The 20,857-nt window shown below is 37.2% G+C and overlaps 2 protein-coding genes and 1 pseudogene across 2 annotated transcripts; 2 read left to right on the top strand and 1 right to left on the bottom strand.

Moving 5' to 3' along the window:
• Nucleotides 1-5,794: 5,794 nt before the first annotated feature.
• LOC126589934 (uncharacterized) lies at nt 5,795-9,116 on the bottom strand. The gene is made up of 2 exons (XM_050255380.1): nt 8,955-9,116; nt 5,795-6,669 (listed from the first exon to the last, which is right to left on the bottom strand). The coding sequence occupies exon 2, from the start codon at nt 6,541-6,543 to the stop codon at nt 5,938-5,940; it is 606 nt and encodes a 201-aa protein (XP_050111337.1). The 5' UTR covers nt 6,544-6,669; nt 8,955-9,116; the 3' UTR covers nt 5,795-5,937.
• A 3,533-nt stretch (nt 9,117-12,649) lies between these two features.
• Nucleotides 12,650-15,406, top strand: LOC126589933 (RHOMBOID-like protein 1; annotated as a pseudogene).
• Nucleotides 15,407-15,834: 428 nt separating this feature from the next.
• On the top strand, nt 15,835-20,205 carry LOC126589923 (probable LRR receptor-like serine/threonine-protein kinase At3g47570). The gene is made up of 3 exons (XM_050255371.1): nt 15,835-15,862; nt 16,847-19,518; nt 19,632-20,205. Exons 1-3 carry the CDS (start codon nt 15,858-15,860, stop codon nt 19,997-19,999), a joined length of 3,045 nt encoding a protein of 1,014 aa, XP_050111328.1. The 5' UTR covers nt 15,835-15,857; the 3' UTR covers nt 20,000-20,205.
• Nucleotides 20,206-20,857: the final 652 nt, after the last annotated feature.

Genomic DNA, 20,857 nt, shown 5'->3' with positions numbered 1-20,857 from the left:
TGAGTTATAAAATTTATCGTGACCCAGTTGGCATGGTTAGGAGAAAAATCAATTTTGTTAATAATTTTCATGTCTTCCAAGTGAACATGGGGCTATAAGTGAAGTTCCAAAGGATACGGTGGTGTAATTTGGTCCCTGAATTGTCTCCTCCAATTTGCATGCATGCTATAGGTGACTGACTCCCAAATAATTCTCGTTACCAAGCAAATTAAATACCATTAATTAAGAGCTTAAAAACTCTTTAATTATTACCTCTCTATTTTGCTTTTGCAATTAGGAAATTTTCCCCTTTTGCATACAATATTATAGGAATATTCTTGTTCTCTACACTCATATAATGCTCATTACTTTATTTATCACCGTTATATGAGTTTAATACCTTAGATAGACACAAATCTCAAAATTTAAACTCATCCAACGGTAATAAATAAGGTGGTAAACATTACCACCACTTGAGGGTGGTGACTAAAATTCACCCTAATAATATAAGAGGTAGTTAAGTTAGTTGGTGTGGTAGTTAGTCTTTAGCAAGCTTATTATAGAAAAAAAGAATCTCGGTACTTTGGCCGTTTTGCAGAAGAAAAAGAAAGAAAGGGGCATTTGATGTTTGGACAGACATAGTGATGGTGCTAGCTGCACCTGCTTCATGGTGTTTTTAAAAAGAAAATAAAAGAACGAGAAAATGCTAATTTGCACCCTTTGGATATTATGATGCAAATTTGCTTGGTTGAGAAACTTGTGGCTTTTCTAATGGAGATTGCGTAAAGGTGCAAACAATTTGTTAATGGTTGTGCAAAATAGGTTTCATATTAGAAAAAATGCCCGTGCTCCGCCACAGGTTTTGAAATCGTAACCCACAATTTAACATACCTATTTCTAAATTATTCAGAAATCAATCAGAGAAAACTTCAAGTAGAAGAAAAATGAGATCTCAATAAGAGAACTTCAATTTCATGCAAGTTTTTTTTGTTCTAATTTCAAGGCGTAACAATGCAAGATTGGAATTTGCATTTGGTTCAAAGAAGTTAGATAAACTGACAAGCAAAATGAACTAAAAATTCAAACCCATAAATCTGAAATTAGCAATGTTATTTGTTACTCCACAAAAACAATCCAAATCTTAGTGGTTACATACATTAGTCAAGCGCTCAACCACTTAGGCACATCGACTACAACTTGGGAATGTTATGCAAATCTTAGCTAGCTTGAATCATTAAATTTGAGTTGGAAAAAGCTCTGTTACCTGCTCTGCTAGTTGAGGAGTGTCACCAAATTCGGCACTATCATCAGCATCAACACATTTCACACTCCCCCCCTCCAAAACATTTCACAAGATCGAAAACCAGATGAGATTATGTAGCAGTACAGATTGACGGAAAACTAGATTAAGAAAAGCAATTAATATTAAATATAGAGGATGAATGATGTTGTCCAATAAATAAGACAGCTGTATATATTTTTCGACCATGAGAAAACATCAAATTAATAGAGGCATTAATCCTAAGTTTGCCATTCATTATTGTCGGTCTAAACTTGATGACATATTGTAAAGTTCTCTTAAATACAGATTAATGAAATATTAATTTATTTCCATGAGTTATTTGATTTTGCAAATTCAAAATAATTGAAGAGTACTGAAAATTGCTAAACCCCATCACAACATCCCATTAGTGAAAAATCAAAGACAAAAGTAAATTACTATCTTTCTAAGCATCCAAAGATAGCATACTCAAAATACCAAATTCAACTCCAATATAATAAAAAATTAAAAAACAAATTAGCCAAATTGGAATAGTTAGATCAAATAAAGATTTAAGTCAACCAATTATACAAAATAATTCATGCAAAGTAGGCTCCTAAGAAAATATACCACTATGGAGGTAGAGGAGGCCCAGGCTCAAACAGTGGAGGACGGCAACATTTAAATATACCGGCTCATGCTCAAATCCCACTAAATTTATCATACACCCTTCCAACTACAATTCAAAGGAAGAAGTTCCAAGTCCATGCATAATGTTTGCTCAACATACCATAATCGGAGCGAGGATGCTTTCCGACGGCCAAATTCATCGACACCGGAGGCGGTTGTCGACCGTCACTGTACCTCCATTTCGCCTCCGCCATGTTTGAGGCTTTCGATTGTCACTACTTGGTTTGTGTGCTTCATGTCGAGAGATATGGGGATCAAAGAGAGGAAAAGCAGAGGAAGATGAAAGATTGTGGGTTTTCCAGTAGACAAGGATAGAAACAGGAAGAGTGAGAGATGAGAGGAGAGCACACGAGTCTAACCCATTGCAATCCGTTCTAAACCATAGGGACAAAATTACCCTCCCAACCTAGCCCCATTTGGCTGGCATTGTTGTAAATAGAGTGAAATTGAGTGGCAAAGATTTGACTGTAGCTAAGCTATCAATTGCTCCTCAACTTTAGAATATACTAGATATTAAAGCTGATATAATCATATGAAAATAACTTTGAGGATCTTAGCAACATGTCTTTTGTTTCATGACTTCCCAACAAAAGATGTGGCATCAACAATATTTGAGATGTTAATTTTGAATCATGTCTCTATTTAAGATTGAGAGAGAGAGAGAGAAAGGATGATTTAAACTGGAACTATCTCAGGCAATTTTCTTATCTAACAAATGGTTAAGATAGAATAATCAATCTTCGATGTAGAAAAGATCATGAGCTTATAAAAACCACCAAATCAAAGTTATGTTTTTTTATGTGCTTGTTTGCAACACGGCATATTTATTGCAAGGGCAACACTAAAAAAGCATGCTGGAATTAGTGAGATGAGACTGGTGGTTAGTGGCATATTTTTATTAGCATTACCTCCAAGATAAGTCGACCTCTCTAATCATATGGGTTTGCAACGCATGGATTTCTCGTAGATATCCTTTGCATCATCATAGTCATTATAAAAAAGGTAAACATGATCACATGTTTCAGGACGCCATGCAAAACAACCGTATACACACCCCAATTGCAAACTCTGCAATGAAAACGATAAAAATAAAATAAAAACTTTAGTTAAACTAAAACCATGGTCCGAAATGCCGATAATATCGGCGATATATCGCCGATATTATCGGTTTTGAGGAGTACCGATTTTTTTTTCTATATCCAACTGGTTTTCGGGATAATATCGCGATATTATCGAATTTATCGATAATATCGGTGGCTGACCGCTCGAAGAAGAACGCCAGAGCTGTAGAAGCTCCGGTCGACTGTAAAACAGGACCCTAGACTCCGATCTAGGTATGAAAATGAAAAAGAAGACGAGATGAACATTTGTATATATGAAATTTGCCGTGAAACCATCGGAGGTGTTCGGAAATTGAGTCGACACGCACGGCCTCGTCGGAGTTCGCCGAGTTGCAGAGATGAGAAGGAGAGGGAGAAGAAGGATGCTGATGATGATGGGTGTGCATGTGTGTATGTGGGTCTTGGACCATCGGCGCAGAGAGAAAGGAGAGAGACGACGGTGGCGGCGACGAGGGAGAAGCAGAAGCCGATCTGCCGATGTGGGTCTCTGTGCGTGTGTGTGGGAGTGGGAGAAGGATGGAGAGACCTTGGATCTCTGTGCGTGTGTGTATGTGTGTGTGGGAGAAGGATCGAGAGACGTGGGAGATCTGTGCTTGTTGTCGGCGGAGGTCGAGAAATGAGAGTGAGAAGAAGATGAGGATAAGGGTTTGGGTTTAAAGGAAGAGAAAGACATCGGTGGAGGGGACATGTGGAGGGAGTCAGGGACACCTGTTGGATGCGTGGAGAGTGAGAGTCTGCATGGTGAGAGAGGAGCTGGAGTGTTCAGTGATATGTCATCGATCTTTTGTTGGTTTGTGTGTTTTAATTTGTTTTCTTCGAATGATGGATAATGTGGTTTGGTGCAAATGGCAATGTGAGTTTTGGGGGAGTAGTTTTTTTTTTAATTAAATAAGATTAGAGGGTGATCAAAATATATAGGATGAATTTTATATTTTTGTGAGGCGTGTTTTATGATTTAGGTAGTTGATTTTATCCAAGTTTTATCTACGTAGTTATGTTAATTTGGTATTTACATTTGAATGCTCATTATCTTATCCAGAACCTCATCCTTTTTTTTTTTTTGTCCATATAAACCCTACATCCATCCTCACACTAAGCTCAATCATTCTTTTTAGCTCAGAATCTTTGTTCATCGTTTTCAAATCTTGAGTTCTTATTACAATGTCTTGTTCAAGAAGGGTGTATAAACAATTGCAAGAGCAACAGAAAAGGTTGTTGGCACAACAGGCAGAATTGGCCAATCTCCAGGAAGGTGGAGGTGGAGATAAGGCTTTCTTCATTGAGCAGGATGACGATGATCACCATAGAAGGCAGAAGGCTTCACATTCCCGCCGTGTCATGGAAGCCATGGGTCAGATAGCCAAACTAAGACGTGCTGCAAACCTCGATAGAAAACGGGAAAAACGAGGTAAAGATCTATTGGAAGATTATTTTATTCCCAATAGCATATTCTTTGATCATATTTTTAGACGTCGTTTTTGAATGCAACGAAATTTGTTCGACAAAATCATGAGTGATATTTGTAACCATGATCCATACTTTGTGCAAAAAAAGGATGCTTTTCATGTTCTAGGTCTTATTCCCGAGCAAAAAATTACGGCATCCTTGCGAATGCTTGCATATGGAGCATCTGTAGATCAAGTAGATGAGATCGCGAGGATGGGAAGAACAACTGTTTTGGAGTCCCTGATGCGATTTTGCTTTGCAATTGAAGCCCTCTACACCAATGAGTACCTCCGGACACCCACGCCAAGGGACATGCGAAGGCTTCTGAGGAAGGGTGAGATGCGAGGCTTCCCTGACATGATTGGAAGCATCGACTGCATGTATTGGACTTGGAAAAATTGTCCAAGTGCGTGGCAAGGAGCATATGGCGACAGAAAATGAGCCAAAAGCATCATTTTGGAAGTGGTGACTTCATTTGATACATGAATTTGGCATGCTTTTTTTGGTGTTCTAGGAGCTTAGAATGACCTAAATGTCCTTGCCCAACCCCCAGTGTTCGACGAACTGCTGCAAGGAAAATCGACGAGATGCACATATTGGGTTAATGGTACCCAATACGAGGGATCATACTACCTTGCAAATGGTATTTACCCATGGTGGTCAACATTTGTCAAAACAGTGCCACATACACATACTAAAAAGGAAAAACACTTTGCAAAATGTCAAGAAAGATGTAGGAAGGATGTCGAGCGTTGTTTTGGTATCCTGCAAGCTCGTTGGGCGATTGTCAGGGCTGCAACTAGAATGTTTGATGTCGAGGCTCTTCGATCCATCATGATGATGTGTATTATTCTCCACAACATGATTGTTGAATATGAGTATGATTATGATGCCGTCGATGAATATGAGCCGAATCCGATGAACAACTTAAGAACACGTATCTACTGTGCTCATGACCGGACCGAAGATCCAGTGCAATACGAGCCGTTGGAACGCGATGGACATTACAATAAATTGAACGTTCAGCGGTACACTGATGTGCAAGAGCCATATTGGCACGTAACCCGCCAGAATTACTTGATTGAGCACCAGTGGGGATTGCATGAAGGCGAAGATAATTAAAATGAGGCTTGTGGTTGAAGAATAAATTGTATTTTTTTTAAGTTTATGTAATTTTATGTAGTGTGTTTTGTTTTTAAGTTTATTTGGTGAGTTTATGTAATCTTATTTCATGTGTTTAAATAAAGTACAAAAATAAATAAATAATTACATTAAAATTGCATAAAATAAAAATAAATAAGAAATAACATAAAAATTATATAAGAAATTAAATAAAGTTCGAAAGAAAAAAAGAAAAAACATAAAAATTACATAAGAAATTAAATAAAGTTAAAAAAAAATAGAAAAAACATAAAAATTACATAAGAAATTAAATAAAAATTATACAAAGTCTCTCGAGTTAGGATATGTGGTGCTAGGATCTTGGATGCCATGATTTGTGTAGCTAGAACCCCCTTGACTTGTTTCCACATCTCTTGCACGCCTCCTTCGCATGACATCTTTTTTTTCCGATGTCCAAAAATATTTAGAATTCGGAGACAGTCCTATTAGAGACTTGCTCATAGTGTCACGATCTGCTTGAGCCATCATTTCTTCTCTAAGCATTTCATTTTCTCGATGAAGTGCTTCTCTAACCAGCTCGTTCTCTCGATTAACTATTTCTCTTTGTCTCTCAGTCGCCACATCACGGGCCCTAGTAGCTGCTATTATTGCTGTCATAGCAGCAACTTTTTCCTCATCTCTAGCCTTTTCCCGTGCCATGTTCAGTTCACCTTGGCGAGTAAGTTCCTCCATATATTTAGTGTAGTCATTTTTGGAAGAACTACCTTTTTTCTTTGATGCTTTTTTACCTTGAGGCTTGAGGGACTGACGAGTCGGTTGGGTCTCGGACACTTGTTCAGGCGTCCCTTCCGTGTCTTCAAATGTATCGGCTTCTTGTTCGGCCATATCTAATTCTGGAGAACTATGTAGATCCATACCGTGCATGACAACTTCTGGACTGGTTGCCACAATTTTGTATTTAGGGCAATCTTTGACAATTTGCCAACATTCCCATCTGTTGAATGATTTGTTCTGGTTCTTTGAATTGTAGAATGCTTGAGCTTGTAGTGTCTATAAAAATGTGGGATAAGATAGTGTTAAAAAATGCGGGTGTAACACAAATAAATAAATTCAAAATATTGATACGGGTGGAATGCATATAAATTACATAAAAATGACATAAGAAATTAAATAAAAATTACATAAGAAATTAAATAAATTAAAATTTTGATGGGGGTGGAATACATATAAAATTTACATAAGAAATAACATAAAAATTACATACGAATTTAACTAAATCAAAATATTGATGTGGGTGGAATGCGTATAAATAAATAAAAATATTGTCACCTGATACGCTAAATTTGTCCCACTACGGAGGTTACCGGAAGCATGAGAGATGGCGTTTTTCCAACAAGTAAAGGATGCGTTTAGTTTTTTCTAACGACCTTGAAGACCTTGACTAATTCTGGCGTCTTTTCCATGTACATCGCAAAACGCTTTTGTAATTTTACTCCACATTTCTCGCTTATCCATCTCATTACCCGTAATCGGGTCATGAGTAGTGTGAACCCAACATTCACACAACGTAACATCTTCAATGAGCTTCCACGAAGACATTTTTTTCTCTTAAAGTGTAGAAAATATTGAAATGTAGATAGTATAGAAAGTGTAGAAAATATTGAAATGTGGTGTAAAGGTGGAAGATGAGTGTTAGGTATTTATATAAAAAAAAATTAACATTTTTAAAAATTTTCTGTATTTTTTAATAATTTTTCTGTATTTGTTTTTATAATTTTTAATAAATTTTAATATAGTTAATTAATCTGGACCATTGGATTTGAAAAATATTCAAATCCAAGAGCCAGGGAGTTGCCACATGGCCAACGGTCATATTTTTTACTGTTGGGCCTTTTTTTTATTGTTTTTAATTTTTTGTGAAAAAAACGTGGACCGTTGATCTGTGATTGAACGGTCCATTTTAAAAGTTAAATTTTAAATTTTTTTTACCGTTGGAAATCCAACGGTATACAAAAAATAGCTGTTGAAAATCCAACGGGTAAAAGCAGGCCACGTCGCCTACTCGGGTTGCGGTCTGAGTGCGCCTACACGCGGGCCCCGTGACATGCACGCGCTAGCAAAATGCTCGGCTTCTTGGGCAGTCTGTTTTGAGCTGGCCCAGAGACCAGCATGGACTGTGTGCCAGGCTGTTGCGCGGGCTGGAGGAAATGGACATGGTGTTGGGCTGCTATTTGGACTGAGTGCTGGGTAATGTCCACTCCGGTGGACTTGCTCTAATCAACCTACAAGTAAGACAAAGGATAAAGAGGGAGGGGAAAGGAAGAGAGAGAGAGAGAGCAAGCTCTTGAATTGTTTTTTTGTTTATATTTCTTTTGTGTAAATTTTGATTTTATATAGCCTCTGGCATATTAACAATTCCTAATAGTAATAAAGCATAAAACCTTGGTAATATTATGGGTCCATAACACTGTCACTTTGTAAACTGTCCTCAACTAGACCTGTAAACGAATCGGGTTTATTAGGTTCGGGTTGGGTTCAACCCGACCTGTTAAGTTAACGGGTCATCCGAACCCAACCCGTTAAGCTTAATAAGTCACCTGTTAACACCCGTTAACAATTTTTTTTATTTTTTTTTTTATTTTTTACATTTTGCATTCCAATACAAATTACACATCTTTTACCCAAAATTACAAACATTAACTAACCGTCTAACATATTTTATATATATATATATATATATATATATATATATATATATATCAAACTACAATCTTCCAAACCAACGAACCAATCAGAACCCTACGAAAAGAAGATCAAAAAATTATGTCCAGGAATAATGTTAAACTGGATAATCAGATAACGAATACGAAACAAAAGAACCCGATTTAATTGACTGATAGATGGTATACAGTAATTGAGGGCATCCAATTAAACAGTAAGGTTCTGAAACAGATGCATTCTACTACAGAAATCTAGAAAACGAAGATCATGAGTGGAAATCCAAATCACATCACTTAAATACCTAAATCTCCCAAATGCCAACTTGCAAATTACATAATATTCTCCACCAGTTAACAATTTTTCTACTGAATTTCAAGGAATCAAACTATGAACCCATTAATCGATTCTTGCTCTTTTCAAAATTTGAAAAATTACCCGTCAATCAGCATCCATTCAACTTCACAAACATTCCCGGCCCAGATCCATAAATCCCAGTAGTCCAATTTCACACAACCCCATTTCAGAAAACAACCCAAAACCCACAATTTTGAACACCCACAAAAGAGAACCCAGAAACAACAAAAAACTCATATTTAAGAGAGAGAGAGGATTACCAGGAGCAATCTTGAGGATGGACAAAAGAGAAGTTGTAAGAAGATGATGAGGGAGATAACCGGAGGTCCGGAGCTAGAAGGGAAGGAGCACACGGCGTGCGCAGAGAGAGTGGAGAACTGGAGATGGACTGAGTTCTGAGGGTTTTCTTTTAGGAGTACTGATATTACACAAAAGCCCTCAATAAGACCATATCCAATGATGATATAAAATCTAAAAATGTTTAGCTCAAAAAATTTAGGTTTTAACCTAAAAACAGTATTTCTACTTTCACCCTTCTGGCCTACAATTTTAGCCTTAGATTATCAAATAATGAATTAAGGCTATTTTTTAAATTAACTTTTTTTAAAAAAATATGTAAACTATCCTAAATTAATTTTATAAATATTTTAACCTAAAAATATTTAAATTCCGATAAATTGGAAGAATTGTAGGAAAAAAGTGAGTTTTGTATGGATGTTTAAACAAATACATAGATATTTATAGAGTTTTTGGTTGAATTTTAAGTTAACTTATTTTTTAAAATTATTTTAGCCGTTGGATTTAAATTTGGACCGTTAGCTCTTTTTTTTATCGTTAGATTTGATTATATTCGATATAAACCTTTAGATTCAATAAATATATAAATATAAAAAAAAAATTGAACGTGGGGCTACAGTAACCTGACATCAGAGGGGACCAACCCACTTGGGTGGGCATTCGGCTGGAAGAAAGTGGGCGCATGAGGCGAGTTGGGTTTTCGGGTGTGGGCTTCATAGCCCACTTTTCACTCTCACCCATGGGCATGGTCCGAAATGCCGATAATATCGGCGATATATCGTCGATATTATCGGTTTTGAGGAGTACCGATTTTTTTTTCTATATCCAACTGGTTTTCGGGATTATCGATAATATCGCGATATTATCGAATTTATCGATAATATCGGTGGCTGACCGCTCGAAGAAGAACGCCGGAGCTGTAGAAGCTCCGGCCGACTGTAAAACAGGACCCTAGACTCCGATCTAGGTATGAAAATGAAAAAGAAGACGAGATGAACATTTGTATATATGAAATTTGCCGTGAAACCATCGGAGGTGTTCGGAAATTGAGTCGACACGCACGGCCTCGCCGGAGTTCGCCGAGTTGCAGAGATGAGAAGGATAGGGAGAAGAAGGATGCTGATGATGATGGGTGTGCATGTGTGTATGTGGGTCTTGGACCATCGGTGCAGAGAGAAAGGAGAGAGACAACGGCGGCGGCGACGAGGGAGAAGCAGAAGCCGATCTGCCGATGTGGGTCTCTGTGCGTGTGTGTGGGAGTGGGAGAAGGATCGAGAGACCTTGGCTCTCTGTGCGTGTGTGTATGTGTGTGTGGGAGAATGATCGAGAGACGTGGGAGATCTGTGTTTGTTGTCGGCGGAGGTCGAGAAATAAGAGTGAGAAGAAGATGAGGATGAGGGTTTGGGTTTAAAGGAAGAGAAAGACATCGGTGGAGGGGACACGTGGAGGGAGTCAGGGACACCTGTTGGATGCGTGGAGAGTGAGAGTCTGCATGGTGAGAGAGGAGCTGGAGTGTTCAGTGATATGTCATCGACCTTTTGTTGGTTTGTGTGTTTTAATTTGTTTTCTTCGAATGATGGATAATGTGGTTTGGTGCAAATGGCAGTGTGAGTTTTGGGGGAGTAGTTTTTTTTTAATTAAATAAGATTAGAGGGTGATCAAAATATATAGGATGAATTTTATATTTTTGTGAGGTGTGTTTTATGATTTAGGTAGTTGATTTTATCCAAGTTTTATCTACGTAGTTATGTTAATTTGGTATTTACATTTGAATGCTCATTATCTTGTTGATAAAACAATTTAAGTCTTCTAAATAATTTGGAACGTGTGAAGGCTCCAATATGGCTGGTGTAAAATTGATATTTGAGTTTGTTACATAGAGTAAGTTTTGGAACTTATATGCTTTTGTGCTTGGTGTGAAATTGAAAAGGATATTATAATATGGTTTGATAACCGATGCTTGTTTAATCTCTTAAAAAAAAATCCAATGATCTTCATCGTTTGGTTTTACTTAATTTCAACAATGGTATGCCTAACATAGTATACTCATATGTTAATATATTATGATTTATGATGTAGTCATGCCTTGATGGTTGGTGATGATTTATGTGTGCTACATTAGTTATTTATGATAGAGAAACATTTAGGTATGGACATAGAGATGATGAAGATAGTGAAAAATTTAAACCTCATAGGAACTCTATGTGGTATTAAGTCACTCATGTATCTTACCATGCAATGTATAAAATGTAAAATATTGTACTAATTCATTATATATAAATGATTATGGTGTGTTTAGACTTCTTTTATTAATTACTACATATTTTCTACACTCACAATGTTTGTCAGCTCGCTATATAATCAACTTGATAATGTTAAATCCATCATGCAATGCATTTCCTTCCAATTTTTTGTGATAAACTAATAGATAATTGACTAAATAAACATCCTGCAAAGTTTCAATAAAAATTTCCAAGTTTTTCTTACAATTTCCGTGGTTTCCATGTAATTTTTATCGATATCGATATTATCCCGATATTTCCATCGATATTTCCGTGTTTTCAGACTACCGATATTTCCGATATTACCGATATTTAATACCTTGCCCATGGGTCCTATTTTATTTTGTGGGCTAAATTGTGACTGGTATTTGCCTTTCTTTTAGGTTTTAAGTTTTAGGTTTGGTTTAGACTTTGGGTTGAAGTGGGTTTTAGGGGGGGGGGGAAGGGAATTTTAGTTAGAATAGTGTTGGTTAAAACCGGCACTAATTTGAATTCTAATTTGAATTCCAACGGCTAGCCAGTCACTAGCCGTTGTATTCAATTTTTTTTTTATGAATTTAAACCTTTTTTTTTTCTATAACTTCCTATAACTTTTTTTCTATAACTTATATTTTACAAAATTTGGTTCATATTTTTTTTTAAATTCCAATTTTTTCCTATAACTTCTATTTCACAAAATTTGTTTCATACCTTTTTTAAATTTCATTTTTTTCCTATAACTTCTATTTCACAAAATTTGTTTCATATTTTTTTTTAAATTCCATTTTTTTCCTATAACTTCTATTTCACAAAATTTAAGTTGTAGTTTTTAAATAATAAATTATGTTTGGCCCTATGGCCCTCGGTTGGAGACGGATGCAAATATGGCCCTGTACTGTTTATTAAAATATTAATATCTTGGAGAATTTTGGAGGGCCGGAGGGCTAAAACGAGCCATTTGGCCAGCCATCGGTTGGAGATGGCCTAAGCCACCATTGGAGATGGTCTAAACGGGTCAAATGAGTGATTAACAGATTTCGCAGGTTCACCCAAAATGACTAGTTATTTAATGGTGGTTAACGGGTTGACCCGTTAATCACCCATCCGAAAACTAATTTTAACGGATCAGGTTAAAAATGACAGGTCTACCTCAACCTACTCTGATTGAGACCGACAGAACAACCCTCCTAAGTGCGAATTACAGAAATGCCCATAACTTGTGGCCGTTGGATGTGGAATCAAGCAGGGAAAATGGTAATTTCACTTCCCCACTCTCACTCCGGAATCGAAGATCCGCACCAAATCTCTCAATCTCTGTCTCTCTCTGCAAGCGACATGGTTGTCCCCCTCTGTCTACTCTAGAAGCGGTTCTAGCTCATTATATGTAACTTGTTTCTCATGTGTTTTCATCCTGAAGGTTAGAAAAGGTGGGTACTCTAGACGCGCAGAGAGTGGTTCATCAACGATCTCATGTACGTGGTTACATGGTGGAGTTTTCCATGTGCTTGCCAATATGCTGAGTCTTGTATTCATTGGAATTTGGCTTGAGCAAGAATTTGGATTTTGTATGCATCTGGATTCTTTCATAAATCTAGAAGAGAAACACTTTCCGGATGGCTTTAGCTACCTTGCGATTAATCTACAGAGGATTTCCATGCATTCGTTTATTTAATTGTAATCCTAGAGTAGTGGTCATGTCGTGCTGGTTGCTTTATAGCTTACACCGGTTTGTTGCTAGGTTTGATGGAAACAAGAGGACGTTTTATTCCGCGGTGAGCAAAGAACAGAGTGTATACACCCAAGATGGGGTTCAAGCTTTAGTTATAGACCTAGTATTCCATTTTACAGAATAAAATTGCTTGAAACCGAAGCTGAGATATTATTTCAGTTTTCCATCACATCTGTGGGAACAAGGATTGTTTTGGATATCCTGTACATGTAGACATGGCGCCTCATTTTGAAATGTTTCGAGATGCCGTCTATTTGAAAAGATTGAAACAATAATAGTTTGATGCTGATCTATATCATGTACAGTTGTTTTGATGAACTGTTTTAACTAATTGGTTTGAAATTCTAACGTTTTTCTGATTTGTTCTTCTGCAGTTCGAATTGGTTTCCTATATCTCATGTCTGGTTTTGGTGGGAGTTTGCTTTCAGCTCTTTTTATTCAATATGGTATTTCTGTTGGTGCTTCTGGTGCACGTTTTGGTTTACTGGGAAGCATGCTTTCAGAGCTCATATCAAATTGGACAATGTATGTAAATAAGGTAAATAAAGTTTCTGTAAGAAGATGATGCACCTCTTTATAGTATGTGCACTACCCCTTGATCTTACGGTTTCAGGTTTCTATCCGCAGTTAGCAGCATTGCTTACTCTCCTTTTCATCATCATAATAAACTTAGCATTGGAATTCTACCACACGTGGACAACTTTGCTCATATTGGAGGATTTGTCTCTAGATTTCTTCTTGGATTTTTGTTTTTCATCCGCCCCTAGTTTAAATGGCTTACCCAACGGAATGCTCCCCCTAGACTTGTTACTACTCCAGTTAAATCTAAACCCAATACGTATCAATATGTATTGTGGGTCCTCTCTTTGATACTATTGATTGTTGGGTAAGCTCCTCCTCGATCTTTGATTTAATTTTTTGACTTCATGAACCTAATTGATTCCCTGCATGAGAATCTGGTAGCCACAGTTGGCACGTGCACATTTTTTTTTTATCAAATCAGAGAACTGGATTTTGTGTAGATATGTAGATATCATGTGTCCTATAATATGTCTTCATTATTGTCATCGCGAATACTCCATGTACCTGCTTGTTTCTGATCATAATGGTTTGGAGAAGGCATTGTGTTATCACTGTTCTTTGTGTAGTACTAATTGGTCACTTTGTTGATAGCGGCTTCTACTTTGTTGTTTTGGGTTGTATGTGTTGGCAGGTTGTTGTTTTGTTATTGGAAATAAAAGTTCATTTTCCTCGTATCTACGTAGTATCAGAATATGCAGGCATTTTGTAATAGTCATCATGTTTTTGACAGGTATACTCTTGGCCGGGTTACTCTTTTTCGAGGGGTCAATCTAAACAATCACTGTTCCTGGTGTCATTATTTGAGCAATGTCCCTACGTCAAAATGGAATTGCAAGTCACAAAATATTTATTGTTTGGTATATTAACTTCCGCCTTAATATTTGATAGATAGAAGTGCGTGCTTATTAATACGGTCATGGTTGCATTCAATCATTCTAGTTTGGCATGTTGTTTAATCTAATGCCTTCAAGAAACGTAATTTAAGAAATGACTTACGAAATTATGAGTCAGGAAATTGCTTCTACAATGTACTTTGCTAGTACTATAAATTGGTTTTGTACTGACATATTGTTCTTTATATGAATGTGAGACTTTGAGAAATATCAAGCATCAAAATCTCATCAAGATTATAACTGCATGTTCAAGTGTTGATTCTCTTGGTAATGATTTCAAGGCTTTGGTTTATGAGTACATGGAAAAAGGAAGCTTAGAGAAGAGGCTGCATCCACCGACTGATATTCAAGAAGCAAGAGAGGCACCCAAGAGTTTAAATCTTTTGCAAAGGCTCAGCATTTCCATAGATGTTTCTTGTGCTCTCGATTAGTCGATTATCTTCATAATCACTCTGAAACACCGATAGTTCATTGTGATCTGAACTGAAACCAAGTACTGTTCTTTTGGACAACATGTCAACTGGACATGTTTCTGACTTTGATTAGCAAGGTTTATCTCATAGTTGACCAGTGTAAAAGCTTCAACAAATCAGATAAGTTCCGCTGGAATAATAGGAACGATTGGTTATGTGGTTTTAGGTAAATATTCACATCCTCTCCACAATATCCTTTTTTTTTCTTTTTAAATTTTGCATAATTCAAGTAGTTTGTTCTCAGTTTGCTAACTGTATTTTCTGATGTTTGAATGGCAGATTATGGTATGGGAAGTGAGGCGTTAATAACTTGATATGTCTACAGTTTTGGAATTCTCTTGCAGGAGATGTTTACAAGGAAGAGACCCACTGACAACGTGTTTAAAGGGGACTCAAACATTCATGTTACAATTTGCAATCAATGCTCTTGAGTCTTGACCCCCCATGAAGTTTAAAAATTAAGAAAGCTTGATCTCACTAGTAACTGTTACAATTTTTAGAAAGGTTGCATCCACAACAAGCTTTCTTGCAATGGTACTTTAGGGAAACTATGAGGAAATCAGCAATCTCACAGTCCAGCTCCTCAAAAAATGTAGAGACTTCAAAATTTCCATTTATAGCTAGGGTCGCCTAGCAAAGTAACTTTCATATTAAGTGACACCAGTGTGACGTCTGATGTGATCAAAATATAGGGTTCCATGTATTTGTTTTTTCATTTTGGATGGTTGCCAAATGTTTCCAGTCGGCTTCTGAAGTCAAGGTGCTTTACTGGTCTTGGTCCTTGGCGTACCGAAAGTGCCAAACAATAGGTCCCAGTAGTGGAAGCAAGCTAGTGAAGTCGTCTAAAAAAACAAGCCAAAGTAGTTACTTTTTATTATTTACTTGGACTTAATCCTTCTCATATTTGAAATTTCAAGAACTAGAAACTATGGTGTAAGTTCCTCCTATGATCCTATGCTTCTATAAATTTCCTTGTGCGTGTGAGATCTGATGTGATCAAAATATAGGGTTGCTCTGTTAGGTTAACTTTCATATTGGGTGACATGAGCGTGTGAGATCTGATGTGATCAAAATATAGGGTTTCATATATTTGCAAGAGGCTTCACATTGGATGAGACCAACATGAGGTCAAATGATACTCGATGGACACTTTAGAAACTTTTTTTTCCTTCTTTCTATTTGTTGTTTCTTAAGTGTTACATATATATATATATGAACTCTTTTTTCATTTCCGACTTGTGCTGGAGCACCAAATTTCAATCCGAATCACAGCGCATGATAAGGATATTATGGATGGTTGCCAAATTGTTTCCACTCAGCTTCTGGGATAAAGGTGCTTTAATCTTCTTGGTCGTTGGTGTTCACTGAAAGTGCCCAACAAGAGTTCCCAGTAGTGGAAGTAAGCTAGTGAAGTCTTCTAAAAAAGCAGTCAAAGTGGTTATCATTTACTTGGACTTATTCCTACTCATATTTGAATTTCAAGAACCAGAAACTGTGGTGTAAGTTCCTCCTATGATCCTATTCTTCTATAAATTTCCTTGTCAAGCAACAAATGGAACTCATCGCTTTCACAACTCAACACCCATCTCTCTATGTTTTTCTGCTTCTCTCTCTAGTCATTAGTTAACCAGATCGGAAATGGGGGTTTTGGTTGTGCATTAATCATCTTGGTCCTTGCTTTTCACTGAAAGTGCAGTGAAGTCTTCTAAAAAGGCAGTCAAAGTGGTTATCATTTACTTGGGCTTTTTCCTTCTATAAATTTCCTTGTCATGCAACAAATGGAACTCACCAGACCAAATTCGCAACTCAACACCCATCTCTGTATTTATTTCTGCTTCTCTCTCTAGTTATATAGTTAACCAGATCAGGAATGGGGGTTTTGGTTTTGAAATTGTTCTTAATATACTTGCCTTTCAGTGCAGTGTTCATTTGCTGTTGGAGCTCCCTGCAATCGGGACTCGGAGGGAATACGACGGATAGACTGGCGCTGCTAGCCATCAAAGCTCAAATAAATCAAGATCTCCATAATTACAACGTAATGAGCTCCTGGAACGAATCCATGCACTTTTGCATGTGGCATGGTGTGACATGCAGTCGACGACATCGCCAAAGGGTCACTATCCTGGACCTGCAATCTCAAAATCTGGTAGGGAAACTATCCCCAAACTTTGGAAATCTAAGTTTTCTAAGGGAGCTGTGGCTGCAAAACAACAGCTTCAGTCATGAAATTCCTTCACAAATTGGGAATTTGCGTAGATTGCAGGTATTGCGATTAGACGTTAACTCGTTTAGTGGCAGTATTCCACACAATATATCACATTGCTTCAACCTTATCCTTGTGGATTTCACTCGCAACAAATTGGTGGGTAAAATTCCTTCAGAAATTGGATTGCTCTCGAAACTGCAAAAATTTGCATTACAATATAATAATGTAACGGGACAGGTCACTCCTTCCTTGGGGAACCTTTCGTCTCTCCAGGGACTAAGTCTTCTCAGTAATAACTTGATGGGAAACATTCCCAGTTCTCTTGGCCAATTGAAAAAATTAACCTTCTTGGGATTGGGCTTAAATCAGTTGTCTGGTAGCATCCCTTCCTCCATTTATAACCTCTCTTCTCTTGTTATATTTGCCATGCCATATAACCAAATTCAAGGGAGTATGCCATCAGATATTGGCCAAAGTCTTCCTAATCTCGGATTCTTCAGCGTCCACTCAAACCAACTCACTGGGTCTATACCTCCCTCAATATCCAATGTTACAAGTGTTTGGTTATTTGATGTTGGGCATAACAACCTAATCGGACGGGTACCGAATCTCCAAAAGCTTCACAACCTCCAGGTGTTCGACATTCCAGATAATAATATTGGAAGCGGTAAAGATGGTGACTTAAGTTTTCTCTCGGACTTGACCAATGCCACACAATTAAAAGAGTTGAGTATTGGCAACAACAATTTTGGAGGGACATTGCCCATGTCAATATCCAATTTCTCAACCAAACTTGAAAAGTTTTGGGTTCACAGTAACCAAATATATGGAAGCATCCCATCTGGGATAGGGAATCTGGTGAGCTTGAAATCGTTGTATTTGGGGAATAGTAAATTCACAGGTAACATCCCCTCTGACATGGGTAAGCTTTCAAACCTTGGAATATTAGATATTTCCAATAGCACATTATCAGGAAATATTCCATCTTCCTTAAGAAATTTAACCAAGTTATTCCTTCTTGGATTGGCTAGAAATCATCTTGAGGGCAGCATTCCTTCAAGCCTAGGGGAATGCCATGGGTTGCAAGCGTTGGATCTTTCTGATAACCTCCTAAATGGCACAATACCCAAACAAGTTTTTAGACTCCCCTCCTCATCGATTTCTTTGGACTTGTCTAATAACCTCTTCACAGGTTCCCTTCCCCCGGAGGTTGGGAATTTCCATAGTCTAAGTGAACTGCATCTTTCTGATGACATGTTATCTGGAGAACTCCCCAGTAGCCTTGGTGGTTGTGAGAGTTTAGAAGTCCTGCATTTGCAAGGAAACTTCTTCAACGGGTCCATTCCTTTGTCTATGAGTTCAGTGAGAGGGATTCAAGATCTAGACCTTTCTTGCAATAATTTTTCAGGTGAAATTCCACATTTTTTAGAAGGCTTTAGAATCCTAAATAATCTGAACTTATCATTCAACCAATTTTGGGGAGTGGTACCAACTGGAGGTGTTTTCAAAAATGCGAGTGCTATTTCAATTGTTGGTAACACTAATTTGTGCAGCCCTATTGCTAATTTAAAGCTTCCCAAGTGCAAGTCTAAAGAGACCAAGAAACAAAGATTGTCTCGTAGCTTGAAACTAATACTTCCTTTAGTATTTGGACTTACTCTTCTAGGAATAGCCATGGTGTTCTCCTATTTCTTTCTTTGTTCGTCAAGGAAGAAAAGGAAAGAAATTTCATTGAGCACTTTGGGGAACACTATTTTGCAAGTGTCATATGCTACTCTACTCAAAGCTACTGACGGGTTCTCACATGCTAATTTAATTGGTGCTGGTAGTTTTGGGTCTGTGTACAAAGGAGTTCTTGATGAGGATGATAAAGCTCAACTTGTTGCCGTGAAGGTGTTTAACTTGTTACGCCATGGAGCTTCGAGGAGTTTCATAGCCGAATGTGAAGCCTTGAGAAATATTAGGCATCGAAATCTTGTTAAGATTATAACTGTGTGTTCAAGTGTTGATTTTCATGGTAATGATTTCAAGGCTCTAGTTTATGAGTTCATGGACAACGGGAGCTTAGAGGAGTGGCTGCATCCACCTATTGGAACAGAAGAGTTAAGAGATCATGTATCCAAGAAGTTAAGTCTTCTTCAGAGGCTAGAAATTGCCATTGGTGTTGCTTGTGCATTGGATTATCTTCATAATTATTGTGAAATGCCAATAGTTCATTGTGATCTTAAGCCAAGCAACGTTCTCTTGGACAATGAATTGACTGGTCATGTTTCTGACTTTGGATTAGCAAGGTTTCTATCACAAGTAACGAGCAATGTTTTAGAAATTCAGAGTCAGACAAGTTCCGTTGGAATAAAAGGAACGGTTGGTTATGCAGCTCCAGGTATATATATGTTAGATATATACTTCATTTTATTTCCTTTTTTATTTTGGAGTATTTAATTTACAAAATTCAAACTGAACTATTTATACACAAATGTGATGTTTGAATTGTAGAGTATGGCATGGGGAGTGAGGTGTCAAGGAATGGTGATGTTTATAGCTTTGGCATTATCTTGTTGGAGATGTTCACAGGGAAGAGACCCACTGACGACATGTTTGGTGATAGCTTGAACCTTCATAATTTTGTCAAGATGGCTCTCCCCGAGCGAGTTACTGAGATTGCAGACGCACCACTTCTTCAAGGAGGCACGAACGAGAATCCAAATCAATGCAGTGCAAGAATTCATAAAGTTGATGTGTGCTTGAGTTCAATATTTAGAATTGGAATTGCTTGTTCTACTGAATCAGCATCAGATCGACTAAAAAATATCAACGATGCTGCATCTGAACTTCATTCCATTAGGAATACTTTTCTTGGATAGAAACTCTTTTATGTGCTTTTGTGATAGAGAAATTATGTGTACTGCCTATGAAGTCTAGCTTTTTTGTTACCACAGTATATGTGGAAGTTTGCGATGTAAATAATCACCAATGAGGTTCATTGTGTGAATAGTGTATTACTACTTCTTGTATTTGGTATTTTTATGTAATATTCACATCGATTAAAAGTCTAGTTTGTGCCATGAAATTGTTGAGTATTCACATTGGCGGATTCCAAATTTTTGAAAGATTCATAACCTCAAGACCCTCAACATTCAATAAAATCATCTTCGAAGCTGTAAAGATGGTGAGTTGAGTTTCCTATCAGACTTGACCACCATCAGTGTAAGGTGTTTTCGAAAATCAAAGTGCTGTGTCAATTGTTGACAATACTAAATTCTGCAAGGGAATTCCTAATCTCAAGCTGCCCAATTGCAAGTCTAAAGAGCTCCAAGAAAAGAAGATAAGCTTATAGTTGTGTCACAAACCTTTTGACTTATTGCCCTATCTTTAACGTACTCCAATTATTATTGTCCTGCAATTGATAGTATTTAATGAATTACATCATAAATTGTTCCCAAAATATTAAGTATCAAAGCAAATAAAGTTGATTGAGTTATAAATTTATCGTGAGCCAGTTGGCATGGTTAGGAGAAAAATCAATTTTGTTCATAATTTTCATGTCTTCCAAGTGAACAAGAGGCAATATAAGTGAAGTTCCAAAGGGTACGATGGTGCAATTTAGTCCATGATTGTCTCATCCAATTCGCATGCATGCCGTAGGTGACTGACTCCCAAATAATTCTCATTACCAAGCAAATTAAATACCATTAATTAAGAGCTTAAAAACTCTTTAATTA

This window comes from Malus sylvestris, chromosome 11 (genome assembly GCF_916048215.2).
Source record: "Malus sylvestris chromosome 11, drMalSylv7.2, whole genome shotgun sequence".
Lineage (NCBI taxonomy): Eukaryota > Viridiplantae > Streptophyta > Magnoliopsida > Rosales > Rosaceae > Malus > Malus sylvestris.
Note: the sequence above shows the minus strand (reverse complement) of the source record. Positions and strands in the feature narration are given on the sequence as shown.